We start from the raw sequence: 23,078 nt of genomic DNA, 5'->3' as shown, positions 1-23,078 counted from the left end.
ACAGAACCTTGAGGGAAAACTAATATACAAAACATAGGAAAGGGAGGAAATATTCAAGATGGAGGAGTTAACAATGTGCCTGCTTCCTTCCATGAACATATTAAAATCACAACTAGAGAACCATCAACCATAGAAAAATCAACCTAGAGAACCATCTGAAGTATGGCTGAACAGAAGTTTCATAAGTAAGGATACAAAGAGGAAGCCACACTGAGACTGGTAGGTGGAGTGGAGATGCAAAACAGGTTGCCCCAAATCTCCGTGTGGCAGTTATGAATCAGGAGGGATATTTCAACCATGGAGATTCCTCTTGAGGAGCTAGCTTCACACTGGCCACACCAGACCCGAGTACTGGTGCCAAGAAGAAGGATGCCCACCATATCTGGCTCTGACCAGCAGGGGAGATTCCAACCAGACCACCCAGGTGAACTAGAAGGCTGCAGGAAACTCACACATCTTCTTAAACAACCCATGCACAGACTCTCTCACCCCCAGGAACTCACCCTAGACTCCAGTGGAGGGACGGTGAAGAGGGAGGCATTGAGAGCATCGAGGGGGTCAGGCTGAGGTGTGTGGCTCCAGGACAGGACTAAAGGGCAGCCACCATTTTTCCTGTTTGAGGTCCTCTCCCATGTGACTGGCAGGTGGCCATAATCTTTCCTGTGGTGAGCCCAGCCCCATATGGCCAAATCTGAATCTAATTGGTCTGGTGAGATTTGCTGCTTCATCTGCTAACTCACTGGGAATCCGCCCTACCCAACTTCCCGAACACCAAAGGCACTTTTTCATGAGCACACAGCCCCCACCCACAAAGCATTCTTCTTTGGAAAATGATCAGAGTTCAATAGCATGAGGTCAGTGGCGACTACGCTCAGTGTGTTCTGAGACTTTTGCTGAGTAGCACCAGGCTCAGCACTGGTACCAAACCAGAGTTCACATTAACCTGGTGACCATAACCCTTCCCACTCTAGTGACTCCCTGGACCCTACCTCACCCAAGTTGTATATGTCAAAAGTCTTTATCAGTGGCTAAATCTTAATGAAGCTGCCAGATAGCAGGAGGCCTTGGGCTGTCCTGTTTTTTTGCGAAACTAACCCAGGCTTGGTACTGGTAGTAGCCATCCTCAGTACACAGTGTGTCCTTTGCTATGTGCCTCCAACTTTAACATAGGCAGCAAACAGCTGCAGATAGCTTTATAACTACTACCAGGTAGTCCCCAGCCAGTCACAGGCAGTGGGTGACCTGGGCATGTACCAAAGCCCCTCCCAAGAGACCCTAGAACCAATGTACTTCGAAGTGGGCTTCAGACCACAGCAGAGCACCACCCAATAAGCCCTACAAATTGCACATAGAAAGGGCGGTCTCAAAAGACACCAGAGACCATTGGGGCGAATGACATTTAGTGGGATAAGCTGTCTATACAGCAGCCCATAAGCTGTGCATGTGGTCAAACCCCAGAGCCTGTCAGCCTGAGAGTCCATCCTACCCACTGATGTGCAATAGCAATCAAGGCTCAAATATAACAGGAGGTCACACACAACAAATACAAAGGACACTCCTGGAACACCCGGAATAGGTGACAAGGGAAAATGTGCCAGGGGCCTACAGGGTACCTACTATATAAGGCTACCATGCTAAGTCTAGGGAATATAGCAGACTTACATAATACATAGAAATAAACAGAGAGACAGCCAAAATGTAGAAACAAATATATTCCCAAATGAAAAAAAAAAAAAAAAAAAAAAAAACACAGGAGAAAACTCCAGAAAAAGAACTAAACAAAATGGAGTCAAGCAACCTATCAGTACAGAATTCAAAACAATGGTTATAGAGATGCTCAAGGAACTTAGTGAGAACTTCAACAAAGAGATAGCAGCATAAAAAAGGACACAGAAACCATAAAAAAAGAACTGGTCAGAAATGAAGAATACAATAACTAAAATGATGAATGCATTAGAAAGAATCACCAGCAGACTAGGTGAAGCAAAGTATTGAATCAGTGATTTGCAAGACAAGGTAGCATAAAAACCCCAATTACAACAGGAAAGAAAGAAAGAAAGAAAGAAAAGAAAGAAAGAAAGAAAGAAAGAAAGAAAGAAAGAAAGAAAGAAAGAAAGAAAGAAAGAAAGAAAGAAAGAAAGAAAGAAAGAAAGAAAGAATCCAAAACAATGAGGATCATTTAAGAGACCTCTGGGACAACATTAAGTGTAACACATTCACATCACAGGGGTTCCAGAAGGAGAAGAGATAAAACAATGGACTGAGAACCTATTTGAAGAAATAATGACTGAAAACTTTCCTAACTAAACATACAAGTCCAGAAAGCACAGAGTCCTAAACAAGATGAAGTTGAACAGTCTCACACCAAGACACATAATTAGAATGGCAAATGTTAAAGACAAAGAAAGAATCCTAAAAGCAGAAAGAGAAAGGCAACTAATTAATCATAAGGGAACTCCCTTATAAGGGATTTTGTGCCAATCCCTTCTGTGTTCCAGAAGGGATTGGCACAAAATATTCAAAGTGATGAAAAGCAAGGACCTACAACCAAGATTATTCTACCCAGCCAAACTATCATTTAGAGTTCCTTGATTCAAAAATAAAGGAGTATAATGCTCTAAGAAGATGTGAATTGCTGCTAAGAGATTGCATGCAATAAAGGCTGAGAGGTGTCATTTAGATTTAAGTACAATTTTAGGTAAGAGAATTTAAAAAAACTTAGCAAGAAAAAATTTGTTGGAGTGGTTAGAGTTGAAAGAAAAGGAGTGTGTTTATGGATTGGTGGTACACTATGAAGATTTTGAAATGGATAAAACAGATGAGACAGAAAAAAATACTGGAAAGAAGGTTATCTATTTATCTATCATTTCTTGTTTGTTTTAAATTAGAGAGACTTGAACATTTTAAAATGCTTATGAAAAGGCACAAGCTTATGAGCACGTTAAAAGAAAGAGGTTCAACACATAGAAAATAGGAGAGAATTTCTGATCAGTTAACAAACCAACTACCGTGGACCATAAATGGCCCAACGATTCACTGATTTGTTTTAAACCCATAAAGTATTCTAGAGAGAAATTTCCCACAAATTATGTGATTTAGATTTCACTTGAAAATTTGGAAGATTTGGCAACTTTTGGGTCCAGTATTTCATATGGAAATAGCTATGATGACCAAATAATCACCATTATCTCTTTCAAAAGAAGTTAAGTGTGGGTGCTTGCTCAATATATTTATCCATACTGAACAGGCCTCTGTAAGTGTTTAAAACTGCACAGGCTGAACTGTAGAATAACAATAGAATGTATAACACCTAAAAAAGTTGAAAGTTATGGATTCAAAAAATTAAAGAATTGTAACACAAGTTAAGAAAGTAAAGAAACAAGGGGATATAGCTAAGTTTCTACCTGTTTTGGTAAAAAGTTCAAGAAGTTCTTGACTAACGGCACCTTTGCTCTCCGGAGTCCTGGCAAGATATTCTTTGAGAAGAGAGGGTAGTTCATTACTGAAAATCTTGATGATAATAGTTTGTAGGAGCAGGACTAAAGAAAAATGTATGCATGATATTCAGCGTAATTAACATATTTAATTTTTTTTGTGATTGGAAAAGGTTTTAAATAAAGTATTACTGCAAACAATGCTAATAATAATAAATGCATTTATGGAGCACTTATGGTATTCCAGGCACTACTCTAACCTCTATAAGTGAAACACCCCATATAATCTTCACAATCAGCCTATAAAGTGATTTTACTCTCCCATTTTACTTCATTAAAAGATGATTGTGCCAATTATATAAATGTCAGGTTTTATACTGCAAAATGGAAATTTCTCAATTTGATGAGATTTAGAACCATTATCTCCTTTAAATATGTCTACCTAAGGAGGATTAATAAGCTAAATCTCCTTATCTTCATTTCATTATTAATTTTAATAAATATTGAAATATTACAAGGAACTTCACTACCACTAAATATTGCTGAAGGCATCAGCTGTGAACTAAATAGTTAAGTATTTCACCTTGCACTATCTATGTTTAAATTAATTCATGAGCCCCTAGAATGCATAACCAAAGCAACGTCTTCTCCAGTGATATTTCATCTGCACTGGGTAGTTTAAATGTCATCCCCCTGGGAAATGAGTATCTGTGGTAGATGAACTTTCTGCTTAAAATTCTGAGATTGTGTAAGTAACATACCAAGTTAGCACATAAAATACTCATCTGAGTTATTACTAATAAATACTAAAAATAACATGCAACAGTCTATACAACTATTTATCTTTATATCTATACATATAAAGGATAAAACATGCAAAGATTTCCAGGTTAAACATTTTAAAGGAAATGCCTGTGTTTTCTTTCTCAAGAAGTTTAATATTGCTGTTTTTTTTTCATACTGATTAGTGTGTGCACATAAATAGGTATTCCCTATGCATTTTATTTTCAATTATTCACATGTGCAATTATGTCATACAAATAAAGGTCAAAATATGAAAGAAAAATTAAAAAGCTACCATATACAAGTGGCTTAATGGAGTGATGGCTTATTGAATGAAATAGTAGTGTTTACTATTAACTGATTGTGTATAGTTAATACTTTGTGTCATTTGTTATTGCACTGTGGTATAAAAGAGTGCAGTGTAAAATTGGGAACTATAGGGAGTTGACATTTAAACTCTATGGCAGGCCTTTCCATGGGGGAAAGGGTGGACTAATGAAGTACGACTACATGGAATGACCTTAACATTATAAGCACACTCATTTATTTCATATCTGTTGTCTGGAATTCTTGTTTGTCAAATTAAGAGGTACTTCTCCATTGGGAACCTAAGGCAATGTAGAAGTAAGAACAGTTGATTAAAATCGGTGATGCAGGAAGAGAGGGCACTTTTGCTTTGAAGCTTAACATATAGCTTTCTTCATGACACCCAAGAATTACCTTCTCCTCTCCACGTGAGCACATAGCCCCCCTTGATGTCAAAGGGAGCTGCATTTCCCTAATGGGAAGAAAACAGGCTTGCTGAAGTTAATTATCAGACTGTTTTTGGCCTCACTTAACTGCCTCGATTAGTGGCAGTGGAAGCCTAATAAGTAGCTCACGTTGTTCCTCACCTGATTTTCCAAGATAGGGAACAGAGGCAAACGCTAAAAGCGAAAAGGTATGAGCTGTGAATAAATACACCTACAGCACCTAAACGGAATTCAGGGGCTTTATTTAGCAGCAAGGACTTTAGCTAGATTTCCCAGCAAAGCAGTTTAGGCTGCATTCACTCTCAACTGGTGTGTCACTTTGTTATGTTGTCCCGATGCAAAGCTAAATGGCACAATTGTTACACATTGTCATGCAGCGTCTCTAGTCATGCTACCCACACAAGAACCCAGGAAATGGTGAGGCCAAAAAGGAACACCCACGGAGCCATAGATCGGGCGTCATACCACTGTATTCTTGCTGGTGGCTGGATTGGAGACACAGGAAGCAAGAACCACAGGATCCGCAACCTGACATACACTTCTTTGCCAACGAACCTCACTTGCTAACTGCGATCTGCTGTTGCTAGCTTAGCCACGGCAGTTATATCAGTGGCTAGTGTCTAATGGGTAACAGCTGATGACCAACTAGTCACAGCTGATGGCTATCTACTACCGAGTCACTACCTTTCCATGTGAGGACGAGATTCTGGAAACTGCTCTCTGGGACTCTGTCCCACACACATTTAATAAATAAAATATTCAAATCAACACATAAATATGTTACCCACCAGGTAAACCAAACTCTATGTGGAAGGGGCATATTTATTTCAGAACAAGTTAACAAATCATTTTATTGCTGGTGTGTGTGTGTGTGTGTGTGTGTGTGTGTGTGTGTGTGTGTGTGTGTGTTTAAAGGGAAACTTATTATTCAATCTGAGACTGAAACAGTGCTTGAGTCTTTCACAGGCGGTCATATTGCATAGTGGTTAAGAGCCCAGCCTCCACAGTTGGACCAGTGGTTTGGCACTGTTCCTGCTCCTTCTAGGATTTAGAGTAGGTTCATTTAAACACCCTGCATCGCAGTTACCTCTTGTATAATATGGTGATGCAAACAGCACATACCTAAAAAAAAAAGTACATTAGAAAATTCAGTGTTTATGCGTGTAAATCCTTAGAACTATGCTGAACACAGAGTAAGTGCTTGTCATGCAGGGTCTCAGCTCCCACTCCCCGCCCAAGAACGCAGGACACGGTAAGGCCAAAAAGGAACACCCACGGAGCCATAAGTAGGGGAGTCAAACCAATATATTCTCGCTGGCGGCTGGGCTGGAGACACAGGAAGCAGGATCTACATAATCTGCCTAACAGCAGTCCGCGCTTGCCAGCCACCATCTTCTCGCTAGCCCCCATTCCTTCCCTCTGCTAGCGTAGCCACAGCCGTTATATTAGTGGCCAATGGCTTACGGGTTACAGCTGACGGCCAACTAGCCACAGCTGCTGGCATCTGATCACAGTTGATGGCCATTTACTACCCGAGCCAGCACCTTTCTATGTGAGGCCGAGAGCCTGGAAACTGCTTTTTGGGGTTTTGTCCACACAGTGCTATATAAGTATAATTCTAATTATCAATTAATACATAAGAAAAAACTCACTAAAGGGTGAGTTTATATATTGTAGAAACACAAAGGACAGAAACTAAGTTTCCCACATATTTGAGTTTGGGTCTGACAATTGTGCATCTAGGTAGATTTCCCCATGAAACTACACTCTTGTCTTGTGATGTGCTTGGGAGGCCTCCAGAACAGCTTGTCTGAATATCTCTGGACCTTATTTAAAATCAGATTATTTGTACTATTGTTTGAGACAATCCCAGCCAAAGGTAAATAATTTTAAAACGACTCTATATCAGTTGTCATATTATGAAAGTTAACTAAAGTCCACCTAACTCAAGTATACTAGGCAGTAAAGATTTTAACAATATCATGTAACTCTGTCATTGGCAGGGCAAGGGTCCTTTAGATCTTGAAAGAATTTTATTAAGAATTCCTTACAAAAGGGGGTGAGGGTAGAGAATGAGGACACATTTGAAGCTGGATATCAAGGGTTCTCCTGTCTCTGGCAGTTGAGTGAATTATTATCTCATCTTGAAACTAGACTTTTCTAAGAAAAGCAGTCTTTTCCATAGTGCAAAGAGGAAAGTTAGATGGTGATAGGAAACCTGGTGATGAGCTGTGTGAGGACCATCATAGATGCTATCATTATGATGTTTTGCAAAGGGTAAAACTTGTAAGCAAGATTCATGATTTATGCAAACTACTACTCAAAACAAAGCAAAACTTTGAAAAAAATGAGCCTATTTAAACATTTTTAATGGTCCATTTGTTATCAGACTTTGAAGAAAATCTCAAAGAATGTGATCCAATGAAATTTAAAAACCTATTTTATTTAATTTACTGGTAAATGGAGTGTTTCTCTTTGTTTGCTTGTTTGCTTGTTTGTTTGTTTTCTCTTTTGTTCCCAATAATCCAAAAGACAAAATATGACCATTCTTGGAAAGTGTAGAATCAGTGACATGAATTTATGAATACATATAAAATACACATACATATTCCCCTTGTCCCAATTTCCTGTTTTCTTTTTTTGTTTTTTGTTTTTTTTGTCTGTAATTTTTCCGTCAGTTTTATTTTTCTGTATTATCTGGTTTTCGGGGAGGGGCAATCTAAAACTTCTTTGTGGAAGAAAGAAGGAGTTTAAAACGATAGCTGCTGTAAGTTCAGCATTTTCCTTAGGCGGATGGCCGCAAGTAGCATGCCTGTGGTGAGGTGCACAGCACTGGGGTGAATTCAGCAGAGTGGGAGGGAAGCTTGTGCAGTAACCTCAAGTCATGAAGTGTCAAGGAAGAAACAATAACCTATAAAAGCCGTGACCACATATCACAGTTTAAAATTTATACTATGAATGAACTAATGTGAACGAAATATCATAGTGATAGTCACTAAGAGAATAATTTTACTCTTTTTTAACAGTGAAAATCCTGATTGATATCCACTAAAAGGTATAACTAGTAGTTGTGAAAGAGGAAGAACAGTATATAGAGAATTCATTATGGGATCACTGTGCCTTTAAGATCACGGTGCCTTTAAGAATACAGAGAGAATTTGAAAGCAATCTCTTTCAAAAGAACCAATGAAGGAGTTTCCTTTAGGGAGAGAAGATCAGCTCTGTTTAAAACAAAGCAGAACAATGAAGCATTTTTAGGCTGGCAACACCGCTCCTCCTTTTCCTAGTTTGGTTTGCCCTCTTAAGAAGTAAAACACTGGCATTCCTATTAGAATTGAAACTGACAAGGCATTCCTTTCATCCCTTGCTGCCAAAACTCCTCACTACTAATAATTAGCCATTCCTGGCACCTCTCCAAGAGAGTTTAATAAATACTAGAATGGCTTCTGGGTCTCAGCTGCATTTCTAGTGTTAGCTAAGGAATGATGGGGGGGTTGGGACACCACTCCATGCTGAATGAGATTTGCTGAATAGCATCAGTGCAACAAAATGAGTACTCTGTTGTCTATTAATGAATGACCATTGTGTAAATATATATTTTATGTTAGTGGATGTATAGAAATGCTCATTCAAATTGGTCATAGTCAACTTTATAAAGTTTATTTATACCTGTTTTAGAAAACGGGTTAGTGTATATCACTGTGATATTTGATAATTCCTCTAAAAAAAGTCATTTTTTAAATACATTTCACATAGGTGTGCTTTCCTAGGATTTCCAGATAAATGACAGTGCGTGATTTTCAATGTCTAAACAATGCTGATGATATTTAAGAAATAGTCATTATACATGCATTATTTTATTTATGTGATGAGTGAATTCTTCAGTATGGTTTTTGATCTTATCAATCCTAAATTTTCACAGAGCATATAACTGAATGCCTTGATAAGAGCAGCTATTTCTATTCCACTCTTTGTTGGAAAAAAAAAATATGAGATGAATTATTCCAGTTTTTCTCATCCTTTATTCTTCAAGGCAGAAGCAAATGACTTCTCTGATTGCTAAAAAAAAAAGGAGAAAGGAACTGTATAGGCATGCATTTTGTTGTTGTTGTTGTTTATTTGTTTGTCTGTTTTTTCCAGAATGACCTCTTTTTAAGATTATTTTGTTCTTTGTGTCCTGGGGCAGGTTCCTGTGAAGGAGGGTAATGGTGTTATAGGTGTACATTAGAATAATGGATAAATCTGGCTTATTCAGAGGTGAAAGTCACAGTATCATATACTGCCACCGGTCCAAGCACATACCTTTACCTCCATCTCTCTATCTCCTGAGTCTTATTTCTGAACTCTTTAAAAGCTCTAGAGGAAAAACCAGCGTGCTTATTTAGCCTACAACCCAACTGATCCAGTCACTCTATGGTGAATACAAATGGCATATTATTGATGGCATATGGATGAGTGAGTCTTGACAGCTTTCTGTGCCTATTTTCCTAATCTGAAAGAACGTATAGATGAAGTTTTGGCCTTTGTTTCAAGCCCTTAATCCCAGAATGGTCCTTTCCTGCCATAACTAACAGTGAAATATGTGAGAGTTTGTTTTATGAAATCTTATTGAAGACACTAAGAGTCAAGGAGATAATCTTACTAACTAACCAGTTCTACCTGCCTATTTTCTGACTTGGGATTTCACGTTGATGAAACTTGCATGAATCTTTCTGAGAAAATGAACCAGTCTTCTCCATGAATTTCTCTAGAAAATGATTTACTAGACCATTAGGGGAATTTTACTTTAACTTGGAGCCATATTTTCAGAACATAGGTACTAAAGCCCTAAGAAGTCTTCCTTCATTTCTAATTAAACGTTAAGTTTTATTTGGAAATGATTTGGATAATATTTGGATAATATTTATCCAAAAATTAGAGTAGAAATCATCACTTCGGATGTTGACCAATAATTAACACATTACAATCAGGAATTCAGAACATTTATTGCAAGAGCTGAATAATTGTAAATAACGTAGAACTGGCAAAGCAGTAACAAGGATAATTGTTTAGATATTTATTCTGTCGAAGTCATCAAACACCCCTCACAAACCGACAAAAATGTACTGCAATAAGCAATGCACCCCTACCCATTATTTTCCATTATGCTGTGAAAAAACGTGAACTGCTATTTACAAAGTAATTTCATTTTTGGTAAGAACAAATTAACTATCAGATTAGCAAACCTTTTTTTTTTTTTTACTTTTATTTTTTTAACTTTTAAACTGATGTTGAACTGTGGCATTAAGATAACTTTCACTTCTTTCAATAAAGACATTTTTTTGCATGCTATTTATTTGTTTAAATCATCTGTCATGCCTTAACAAAAACCTCCTAAGAATGTTCGAATTTGGATTTATTTTGCACGTGCAACTGAGATCTTATTAACATTAGTTGTCACTCTGTTGGTTTGACCTAAGTGACGAGATGCTGGTACCTGCCAGGCATTGACCAACTATGATAACAAACAGTTAAACAGCAATAATTAGAGATTTTCCCTTTTTTCCCCAACTACCCTACCTGGAGAATGTTCTGTTACATCATGAAGGCACAACACATTAAATATTTTGTGGCTATGGTCTAACACTTGTGTTACAACAACATTATTGTATATGAGGATCAAAACAAACTGCCATTTCAACAAAGTTGTAGACACACATTTGCCCAATTGAAACTATTTTTGAATAGTAATTTTTTCTTTAATATATGTAATTTTGATACATTAGTTTTTCATGATTGACAAGTACATGATATTATATCACCTTCTGAAGGATAACACTTTCCCATTACTCTCTCACTTGATGCTACTAATTAAGTGATTTGCTTTTGCCTACTTTGAAAATAAGGATGTCAAGAAAATCGGTTCTGAATTTCCAAGGTTTGCAGAAGTCCTTTTTTTTTATATAAAGTTTCACATTTTCTTTATTTTACACAGAATCCCAGCATTATAAGCTATAATAAAAGAAGCAAGACTCCAGAACCTGTTTTTAAACGCAAGTATTTGAGATCCTTTGAACAATGTGTGTCAAGACATAATGCTAACGCAGAACACCTCACTAAAAAGAAACGACAAAATAAAGACAAAGAGGCAAGTAAAACAAAAAAAAGCAAAGGAAGGAAGCAACCATAAAACACAGAATTATGCTACAACATTTTTTAGGTGAACGTTATAAGTACACAAAAGTTGTTAATAATAACTTGCTTCTATTTACAAATACTTTAACACTGACTTAACAAGTGTCCACTAATGTTGTTAACAGCACAATAGGTTTAATGCTCATCTTTTTAAGTTTCGTTTGAAGTATAATGTCAAGTATAGTAGTCCCAACACAAATCGGTGACAAAAAGAGCACAATTTTCTAACTGGATATATTTGTCAGTCACTCTAATCCACGGGACTTTCTTACTCTCCAAATGCATATTCTATTATTCATAGCAGCAGTCCAGGGTCAAACTAAAACACTATTTAAAAATAAAAAACAAAGAAAAAAGAAAAAAAAAAAGCTATTTTCACAATGGAGAGACCTCTGAAGAATAATCAACTCTAGTAAACAAGATCACATGGCTAGTAGAACTATCTTTTCTCTTATGTTGTAAAACATTGTACCCTCCATAGTGCTAACACAAAGTTATGAATATCCCTGCTATAAGGGGCATAGTTGTAGAGATCTACTGAATACATAAAGCTCTGACACACAACAGTATTAGCATGTCTATTTAGATTAAAGTTATTAGTTCCCATACAGCGTTTTTTTTTTTCTGTTCGTTTTTGTTTTTTGTTTTTTAGAGTTGGTGCTCCTTCGGACTCTCCATAGCACCTCCTGCTTGCTTGTATGACTTCAGATTGGCCAGAGGAATGTCTGGCATGTGGCTGCCATTGTTGAAATGGCCCTCACTGGTGCCATACTGCTTACGGTCAGTGAACTGGTTCCTGTTGCTATCTTCTTTCCAGGCTCTGGTCAGAGTGTGCCCATTCACAAGCTTGTCCTTCTTGACCCATTCTTTCTGGGGTGCAAAGGTGGAAAGAGGGGATTTGGGGTGTTGATATGGACCCAAGCCTGGAGGCATCCAGCAATTATCCGAATGACCCAAAACCAAGCACTCTTGAGTGCACATCTCTGTAGCTTCAGCTAATCCACGTGGACCCAGAAGCCCATCTGCAGAGAACAAGAGACAGAGAAAATACGAAAAGAAAGGAATTAGAATATTCGTTTAAAATTACCTCCTAGAGGAAAACTACATTGGTGATCTCATTTGTTCACGAAAAGTATCCTGTTAAATAATTCAAAGGTATTTCCCCCATCCTTTTAAGAAAACCAAACAAGGAATCAAATTTCTTGTTTTGGAGGCAAAAATTATGTATTTTCTTCCTTGAGTCTTTGTTTACATCCAGAAAAATAGGCAGAAAAATAAGTAAATACATACATACATAGACAGACAGATGTGAGTGAGCAATATGGACCACAATGTATCATTTCTGATCTTTCTATAGCAAATGTATTATTACTAATTTAAGTCCTAATTCTTAACAAAAAGCTCATATTTATGAGAAATAAAAAAATTATGTGAAATGCTGAGAATATGTAAATGCTACAACTCCATGAAAACAAACTGCAAGACGTATTAAAAATACTCTAAATGACTGTATAAAATGTTGTTTCCCATGTTAATATTTGTTGTTTAATATATGAACTCATATAAAGATAATTTTACATTTAAAAAATAAATAATCATTTTAAAGAATAGTTTAACTACAGTATATGAATAACACCACACCTGGTCTGTGGGAAGTATTGTGAAATCGAAGTAAATAAAGAAACCATTTGCATTCAAAGACAGCATTTGGTTCCTTCTAAGCTTAACTTATTTCTGAGCTTTGTAATATATAAAACTATAGCTAAGTTGTCAGTTAGATCACATGTAGTTTAATGTTCAGGGTTAAAAAGCCATCGTAGATAATTCTCTCTCTCTTTCTCTCTCTCTCCGTCTCTCTCTTTCCCCCTCTCACTTTACCAGCAGACAACCTAGAACATGCATTTTAACCATGATTTCAAACATAAACTATTTTCTTATTATGTAGAGGAAGCCAGCCCTTTACTAAATAACAACAATAGTCAAATAGTCAAGGAAACAGTTTTGTTGTTCTTGTTTTTCTCCCTTGATTAAACAGTCAAATGATAAGTGATAGCTTGGAAATTAAGAATTGATTTTATGAATGAGGTTAAGTGGATAGGTAAGAATGCCTGAGGCATAAAGCATTCTCAAAAGCAGAGTCATCAGAATAAAAGTGCAGAAAAAAATACCGAAAACATACTAGCAAATTTTCTAGTAAACGATAAAAATAACTAAACAATTGAAACATAGGTATTTGCTAAAATGCAAGTTAGCACTACTAACATTGTCTAGTACCCAATAATTGTGGGGGTTTCATATTATCATCTACTTGTTTTAATACAATTCTAGATCTTTCTTGGGTGTGAAAACATACCTGCTAAGATAGGCAATGGTTGATAGCAAATACCTGAGATCACAAAATGGGCAACATCAGAACAGACATTGGATGTGAAAAAATACGGCTCAAATATACTCTTCTATACAAAATCAAATTTTAGTCATTTTTTTCAATCTAAAATCTACCTTTTAGGTTAACCGTAAAATTCTTTCCCATCTGACTTGTATCCCAATTCCATCTAAAGCAAACCGTTTTATTTTGTTTAAACATATGTCCGTTACTTAAAACTATTTCTCTCATAAATCTCCTTTAATGATTACTATCTTCCTAGGGTATTTAATTTAAACTTCTCTATGAGTGTTTTTTTGCCCTCCACAATCTGCCCACATTTTAAAAGTTCAAACCAATTTCTCCCTTTTAGGTTTGCTTCCGTGTGCTCAGTGACTCTATATCCACAAAGCTAACACATTTTGCTCAAACCAATTCATCCTTTCACATTAGGTTTACAAGCTTAGAAAATGCTTTTCACCTGGCCTATTTTCATTTAATTACTGACTCTTTCAAGGGTCAACTTGTTTCCCACATACCACAGAAAGCTTCGGAAACTATGTGGACTCACATCTCAGACAGGTATGTGCCTGGAAGCTTTCCACAGATCTTCTCTTACTAATAAATAGGAAATTTCGTAATTGAGGTCCCTCAGCAATTACCTTAATGACATTTTTTTTTGGTCTTTTGGGTGAGTTTCTGTACATTCATGAGTATCTGTTTTCATTTTTGGTTTTTTCCAACTAGATTTAAAATCAATTGGTGAAAATAAACAAACAAATAAACAAACAAAAAAACATTTATTGATCTTCTGATTTCTCATAGTTCTAAGCAATAGTGATGATCTATGAATAATATTAATTGCTAATAAACGTTTTATGAGGTTGAAAACGTTCGAAGAAATTATTACAGATATCTTCCCCTTAATGACCAACATTACGTAATTATGATAGAAGATGCTGATTTCACAAACATTAAACCAAAAGCTTCCTTAACAGCAAATCTCTGCCTAACAATACTTTGTGAATTAATAAGTGAATTATTTAACTTCTCTGTTAAATATATTCACTCTTTTCTAGACATCAGTGGAGATAAAGCAGTTAATCACTAGTTTGATGTATAATATATCTTGAGGCCAACTCTTAATCTTTACTTTTTCAGAACCATTAATAAGTTTTTCTGTTCTTGTTAATATATCCAAAGGTCGGGGGTGGGGGGGAGGACGTTTTCAGCTGATAGAATCAGTTTTTTTATGGAGTGCATCAAAGAGAGAATAGAGAATATGCAAAGTTGTTTTTAATATAGCCTCATCCAACATGCATGGTCATCTTACTAAATCAAGAAATATCATTCAGGGGTCGAGAACTACACGTTTGTGTATCTCTAAGTATATGTGGACCCTCAGTCTTCAGCACTGAGTGACACAGTTTAACCAATAGAATATTTTTTTTTCAGAAGCAATAATATTTCTTTATTACACAAATACTGACTGAGTGTTCACTATAAGCTGACACTGTGACAGGCATCAGGAATATAGCAGTGAATAAAATAGATGTCAACACTAAATTCATGGAATTTTTCGTCTACCAACCCTACAAAACAAATAATTGCCTTAAAAGTAGTGAACTGAGACAGGAAAAAAAGTGTCATTGGGCAGGAATAGGAAGCAATTAAAGACTTAGGGGGGCATGTCCCTTTACAAGGTAATAGAGGCACTTTGTTCCAAGCTATATCGTTTCTACCGTTTTCTGAAAGTTCTCCAGATAGATAACTGACAATTTAAAACATTTACAGTTAAAATTGTTGTGTACTATTAAAGGCCATAAACTTACAAAAAATGAGTTTCTGTCCATTAAATTATATTAATTGCTTTTTGAGAACTGAACTTCTTACGATTAATGCTTGTAAATAAATGTGAAGGTTTTTCTATAAATATATTTAGAGACATTTCATAGATGCTTAGATAAGTGTTTTAGGTAGCTTATTTTTGTAAAAGATCTAAAAATCCATCAAAAGGAGGAACATAATACAACGACACAGATGAAAGCAATAAGCTTTTGTCACTTAGAGCTCCAGAAAAGAAAAGGCCACCAAGCCGGACTACACAGGGGTTTAAACCAGAAACAGAGTCACAACAAGCGGAGCTGTGGGACCAGCTTCTGTACTGCAAGTAGGCTGGGGTTAGCTAGGTTTCCAGAGTTCTCTGTGGATGGTCACTCTAAATGATTAATTTCTCAGACTCCAGAGCATAGAAGCTGTCCCAAGTCTTCTGGTAGCTTATCTCTGGACAGTTAAGATGGTTGCTTAGTGACCTAGGAGTTTCAGAGCTCTAGACAGGAAGTGGTGGAGTGTGGACTTACTCAAGAAGGGGAACTGACCACTTTTTGCCAAAACCTCGTTTCTGTGTCAAGAGAGCATTATTATTTTTTATTTTTTATTACATTTTTTAAAATGTATTGGGGTGACAATTGTTAGTAAAATTACATAAATTTCAGGTGTACAATTCTGTATTACATCATCTATAAATCCCATTGTCTGTTAACCACCCAGAGTCACTTCTCCTTCCATCACCATATATTTGATGCCCCTTACCCTCATCTCCCACCCCCACCCCCCTTATCCTCTGGTAATCACTAAACTATTGTCTGTGTCTATGAGTTTTTCTTTCTCATTTGTTTGTCTTGTTCTTTTTGGTTTATATACCACATATCAGTGAAATCATAGGGTTCTCTGCTTTTTCTGTCTGACTTATTTCACTTAGCATTATACTCTCAAGATCCATCCATGTTGTCACAAATGCTCCTATATCACCTTTCCTTAACGCCGAATAGTATTCCATTGTGTATATGTACCACAACTTCTTTATCCATTCATCTATCGAAGGACATTTTGGTTGTTTCCATGTCTTGGCCACCGTAAACAAAGCTGCAATGAACATTGGAGCACACATGTCTTTATGTATAAATGTTTTCAGATTTTTTGGGTAGATACCCAGGAGAGGGATTGCTGGGTCATATGGTAATTCTATTCGTGATTTTTCGAGGAACCTCCACACTGCCTTCCATAGCGGCTGCACCAGTCTGCATTCCGACCAACAGTGTATAAGGGTTCCTTTTTCTCTAGAGCCTCTCCGACACTTGTTACTATTTGTCTTATTGATGATAGCCATTCTGACTGGGGTGAGGTGATATCTCATTGTGGTTTTTATTTGCATTTCTCTGATGTTTAGTGATACTGAGCATTTTTTCATATGTCTATTTGTCATTTGTATGTCCTCTTTGGAGAAAGGTCTCTTAAGGTAGTCTGCCCATTTTTCAATTGGGTTCTTTGTGTTTTTGTTGTTGAGTTTTATGAGTTCCCTGTATAATTTGGATATTAGCCCCTTATCGGAAGCACTGTTTGCAAAAATATTCTCCCATTCGGTTGGTTCCCTCTTTATTTTGTCGATGGTTTCTTTTACAGTGCAGAACCTTTTAAGTTTCATATAGTCCCATTCATTTATTTTAGCTTTTACTTCCCTTGCCTTTGGAGTCAAATTCATAAAATGTCTTTGAACCCAAGGTCCATAAGTTTAGTACCTATGTTTTCTTCTATGCAGTATATTGTGTCAGGCCTTATGCTTAAGTCTCTGATCCATTTTGAATTAATTTTGAAACACGGTGACAGCAGTCCAGTTTCATTCTTTTGCACGTGGCTATCCAATTCTCGCAGCACCATTTATTGAAGAAGCTGTCTTTTCTCCATTGCATGTTTTTTGCATCTTTGTCAAAATTTATCTGTCCATATGTATGTGGTTTTATTTCCGGGTTCTCAATTCTATTCCATTGGTCTATGTGTCTGTTTTTCTGCCAATACCATTCTGTTTTGATTATTGTAGCCCTGTAGTACAAGCTAAAGTCAGGCAGTGTTATACCTCCAGCATTGTTCTTTTTTCTTAAGATTGCTTTGGCTATTCGGGGTCTTTTGTGGTTCCAAACAAATCTGATGATTTTTTGTTCTATTTCTTTAAAAAATGCCATTGGGATTTTGATGGGGATTGCAATAAATTTGTATATTGCTTTGGGTAATATGGCCATTTTAACTATGCTGATTCTTCCAATCCATGAGCATGGAATGTCTTTTCATTTCTTTGTGTCTGCTTCAATTTCTTTCAGAAATGTCTTATACTTTTCAGCATATAAATCCTTCACATCCTTGGTTAAGTTTATTCCTAGGTATTTTATTCTTTTTGCTGCAATTGCAAAAGGAATTGTTTTTTGTATTTCTTTTTCTGAGACTTCATTGTTAGTATATAGGAATGCAATGGACTTTTGTACATTGATTTTGTAGCCGGCAACTTTACTGTATTTGTTTACTGTTTCTAATCGCTTTTTGGTGGAGTCTTTAGATTTTTCTATATATAGCATCATGTCATCTGCAAAGAGTGACAATTTAACTTCTTCATTCCCAATTTGGATGCCTCTTATTTCTTTCTTTTGCCTGATTGCTCTGGCAAGGACTTCCAACACTATGTTGAAAAGCAGAAGTGATAGGGAACAGCCCTGTCGTGTTCCTTAACGAAGAGCAAAGGGCTTCAGCTTTTCACCATTAATTATGAAACTACATGAGGGTTTGTCATATATGGTCTTTATTATGTTAAAGTAGTTTCCTTCTATGCCTATTTTATTAAGTGTTTTAATCATAAATGGATGTTGTGTCTTGTCAAATGCTTTTTCTGCATCAATTGATATAATCATATGATTTTTATCCTTTATTTTGTTTATGTGATGTGTCACATTGATGGATTTGTGGATGTTGAACCATCCTTGTGCCCTGGGGATGAACCCCACTTGGTCGAGATGAATAATCTTTTTAATGCATTGTTGTATTTGATTTGCTAGAATTTTGTTTAGGATTTTTGCATCTGTATTCATCAGAGATACTGGTCTGTAATTTTTTTTTTTTTCTGTTGTCCTTACCAGGTTTTGGTATCAGGGTAATGTTGGCCTTATAAAATGACTTAGGGTGTACTGTGCCTTCTTCAATTTTTTGGAAGCGTTTGAGCAGTATTGGTATTAGATCCTCTTTGAAGGTTTGGTAGAATTCACTAGTGAAGCCATGGGGTCCAGGACTTTTGTTTTTGGGAAGGTTTTGGGTGACTGATTCAATTTTGTTACTAGTGATCGGTTTGTTTAGATTTTCTAGTTCTTCATGGTTCAGCCTGGAAGGCTATATGTTTCTAAGAACTTGTCCATTTCTTCTAAGTTATTAAATATGGTGGCATATAGTCCTTCATAGTACTCTTGGATAATCCTTTGTATTTCTGTGGTGTCCGTGATAACTTCCCCTTTTTCATTTCTGATTTTGTTAATTAGTGTCTTCTCTCTTTTTATGTTAGCGAGTCTAGCCAAGGGTTTGTCAATTTTGTTAATCTTTTCAAAGAACCAGCTCTTTGTCACATTAATTTTTTCCATTGTCTTTTTGTTCTCTATTTCATTGAGCTCTGCTCTAATTTTTGTTATTTTCTTTTTCTGCTGACCTTGGGTTCACTTGTTCTTCTTTTTCTAGTTCTTTAAGGTGTAAGATGAGGTTATTTATTTGGGATTTTTCTTTTTTCTTGAGATAGGCATGCGAAGTTATAAATTTCCCTCTTAAAACTGCTTTCGCGGCATCCCAAAAATTTTGGTAGGATGTATTTTCATTGTCATTTGTTTCTATGTATCTTTTGAACTCTCCTCTAATTTCTCCTTAAACCCAGTCATTCTGTAAAACTATGTTGTTTAATCTCCATGTCTTTGTGTTTTTTCCTGCTTTCTTTTTGCAGTTTATATCTAATTTCAAAGCCTGTGATCAGAGAATATGCTTGGTATGATTTCAATCTTCTTAAATTTGCAGAGGTTGATTTTATGTCCCAATATATGGTCTATCCTTGAAAATGTTCCATGTACACTCAAAACGAATGTAATATCTGATGATTTCAGATGAAGTACTCTATATATGTCAATGATGTCCATTTCATCTAATTTGTCATTTAGGGCTGCAATTTCGTTATTTATTTTTTGTTTGGAATATCTATCCATAGCTGTCAATGATGTATTTAAGTCCCCTAGTATAATTGTGTTTGGTCAATTTTTCCCTTTAGTTCTGTTAGTATTTGCTTAGTATATTTTGGAGCTCCCTAATTGGGGGCATAAATATTGATGACTGTTATGTCTTCTTCTTGTATAGTCTTGTACCATTATGAAATGTCCATCTTTGTCTCTTGTTACCTTTTTCACCCTGAAGTCTGTTTCATCTGATATCAGTATGGCTACACCTGATTTTCTTTGGGTACCATTTGCTTGGAGTGTCAATTTCCACCCTTTCACTTTGAGTCTATGCTTGTCCTTAGACTGACATGTATTACTTGAAGCATATTGTTGGATTTAATTTTTTGATTTAATCTGCTATCCTGTGCCTTTTTATTGGTGCGTTCAGTCCATTTACATTTAGGGTGATTATTGATTTGTAAGGATTTCCTGTCATTCTATCTTTAGTTTTCTGGTAAGGCTGTGTCTCCATTGTTTGTTTGTCTTTTTGTTGTTGTCTGTTATTTCTCTGTGTTGGTATTCTATGACGTTTCCCTCTGTTTCTTCTTTTATTACAGTATATATTTCAGTTCTGATTTTTTTTTTTTTTTGAGTGGTTACCCCTAAGTTTATGTAAAAGAAAGTTTGATATTTAGAGTATTCCATTTTCTTCAGCATGCTTCCTTTCTCCATTCCCATGTTCTGGTTCAGGCCTTTACTCTCCCCCTTTTTATGTTTTGGTTGCCACAAATTGTCCATGTTGATGGTGGTCAGATAGCCTCCTTTAGTATTTCTTGTAGCACAGGTCATGTATTAGAAAATTCCCTCAGCTTCTGTATGTCTGGAAAGGTCTTTATTCCTCCTTCATATCTAAAGGATATGTTTGCTGGATATATTATTCTTGGCTCATAATTTCTCTTTCAATAGTTTGAATATTTGGTTCCACTCCCTCCTGGCTTGTAGAGTTTCTGCTGAAAAATCTGATGATAATCTAATGGGCTTTCCTTTGTAGGTTACCGTCTTCTTTTCCCTGTCTGCCTTCAGAATATATATATATATTTTTTTGTCATTGATTTTATACAATACAATGTGCATTGTGGAAGTCATGTTGAGAATGAAGTAATTAGGTGTCATGCTGTGAATGAAGTAATTAGGTGTTCTATTTGCTTCTTGGATTCAAGGATCCAGTTCTGTCCACAAATTTGGGAAGTTCTCATCGACAATTTGTTTGAATATATTATTTGTTCCCTTCTTTCTTTCTTCTCCTTTGATATGCCCATTATTCTTATATTGTTCTTTTTGATGCAGTCAGAAAGTTCTTGTAGAGTTTTTCATTTCTTTTAAGTCTCAAGTCTCTTTCTTCTTCCATCCGTGTCATTTCCAGGTTTCTATCTTCGATATTGCTGATTCTTTCCTCCATCTGGTCAACTCTACTACCTAAGCTGGCTTTTTCATTCTTAATTTCTTCTATTGAGTTCTTAATCTCCAGAAATTCTATTTGGTTCTTTTTTAAAATTTCAATCTGTTTCATAAAATGCTCATTTTGTTCTTTGATTATGTTTCTGAGTTTATTAAACTGCCTTTCTGTCTTTCCTTGCATCTCTTTGAGTTTTTCCAGAACTGCCATCTTGAATTCTTTGTCATTTAAGTCACATATTTCCATATTATTAAGTTCCTTTTCTTTTCTGGAGACTTTTCACTTTCACTTTCTTTCTTAGCTATCTTGTTGCCTTGGTTATTCATGGCAATTACTGATTTATTATTTCTCTTCCTAGACATCTATAGGAGTGGCTTCTGCAACAGGTTGATAGGAAGAGGTCTTTCTTTTGTTTTTCAGTACTGGTTAGTAGAATGTTTTATTTTCTCTCCAACTGCAGCTTTTTATTTCCTCTCTCACACAATAGTGCTATGTTTTCTTTGCACTATTCCAGCTTCTCACGCAATGGGGGGATTCCCTGGGAGACAGGCTTCTCCTCTGTTAATAGTTTGCCTGGGTCACAGGGAGCAGTGTCCATGTGGGTATGGGGAGAGCTTTTGAAGTCGCATAGCTCTTCCTGCACCAGATTCAGAGCCCCTATGTTTCAGTAGTTCTGTTTACTCCTGCAGGGATATGCCCAGATAGGTGGGGCCAGGGGTGGGGTGAGTTGTGAGAGGTGGCCCAGAGCAATGGCGGTGACCACCACCACAGCTGGTCCTGCTTCCACAGTTCCCTCCCCTTTGCTAGAACTAGTTGGTCTGCAAATCTGCGTCTGCCATCCTCAGTTCTCAAAACTTCAAGTATTCTGTTCTTTTGATCTGACACTGTTACTGTTCCACTTCTAGCACTGGGCAGGTGGGGGCAGGGTGAGCTCTGGGAGGGTAGGAAGGGGGCTGCTAGTCTCAGTGCCTAAGGCTTCCATTCTGTGCTCAGCAGTGAGGGCTTAAACCACCATTTTCAGCCTTCTTCCCTCAGTTTTTTCTCTGCGGTCTCTGCCGTGAGTGTTGGATTCAGCCGTGTTATATGCTGCCCCCTCAGTCCTGTGGGCCATAAGCGGAGCCCTAGCAGTCCCAGTTCTTCCCTCTCCCGCAGCTGCGGTAGTTCCGGCATGCAGTGAGCTCAGAGCACTGAGCTAGGTCTTCGTCCTTTGCCTGAGCGGCCCACTCTCCACAATTCTCCCTTCCCTCTCCCCTGCTCGCGCGATTCACCCACATTTAGGTGAATTCAATATTGGGACTCTTTGTCTTGTCTGTCTGCTGTGCAGGGAGTCCTTTGTGGAGTTATAGTTGTTCAATTAGTTGTAAATTCCAGGGGAGATTTACAGAGGCTCACCTTACGCCACCCTTTTGATGTCGTCTTTCTATTATTTTTTTAATAAAAAAATCAATAAGCAAATTGATTATGCCCTGAATAATGTGAGCTGTATTGCTGGAAAATATTCTTTGCTTTATATTTTGTTAATTTTAATTTTAGAACCTGACATTAAACAGGAAACATTTTAGTTATTTCTTTTTTTTTTTGGGGGGGGCATATATATATAATTCTTGTAGTTGCCCTGATATTAATAGGGAAACATATATATATATATATATATATATATATATATATATATATATACACATGTTACATATTATATACATGTTATTAATATATACATATTTATATACATATTATATACATGCATGCATGTTATGTAAACATATATACATATGTATATGTATACGTGTATGTATATATGTATATACATATGCATACATTTATATGTATTTATATATGTATCTTAATCTTTGACATATGATTATTTTTAATGTTATCACTGTAAGTAATTAATAAATAATTATATTTATTTTTCATTCATATATTTCCTCAACATTTATTTACTGAATACCTAACATTTATCACATGAATAAGACATTGTGCTGGTTCTTAATAAATGTCTTGAGATTTTACATGTGTACATTTGTGCACATTCATGTATATGTTTTCCTGTTTCTCCAATTTTATCATATATTTTATAATATCCTATTTATTTTGCATCATACAATA

General features: G+C 36.4%; 1 protein-coding gene across 9 annotated transcripts in view; it reads right to left on the bottom strand.

The window, feature by feature from the left end:
- Positions 1–9,939: 9,939 nt before the first annotated feature.
- Positions 9,940–23,078, bottom strand: part of PCDH9 (protocadherin 9) — an 899,210-nt gene continuing 886,071 nt past the window's right edge. For 6 of the 9 annotated variants that reach the window (XM_081046845.1, XM_081046849.1, XM_081046847.1 and 3 more), the window contains one exon: positions 9,940–12,165. In XM_081046845.1, the coding sequence (XP_080902971.1) occupies positions 11,792–12,165 (374 nt within the window). In that variant the 3' untranslated portion in view covers positions 9,940–11,791. The remainder of the gene's footprint in view (positions 12,166–23,078) is intronic. The other 3 variants (XM_081046852.1, XM_081046853.1, XM_081046854.1) reach the window with 1 other exon arrangement.

Source organism: Rhinolophus hipposideros (assembly GCF_964194185.1).
Source record: "Rhinolophus hipposideros genome assembly, chromosome: 4".
Taxonomy (NCBI): domain Eukaryota; kingdom Metazoa; phylum Chordata; class Mammalia; order Chiroptera; family Rhinolophidae; genus Rhinolophus; species Rhinolophus hipposideros.
Note: the sequence above shows the minus strand (reverse complement) of the source record. Positions and strands in the feature narration are given on the sequence as shown.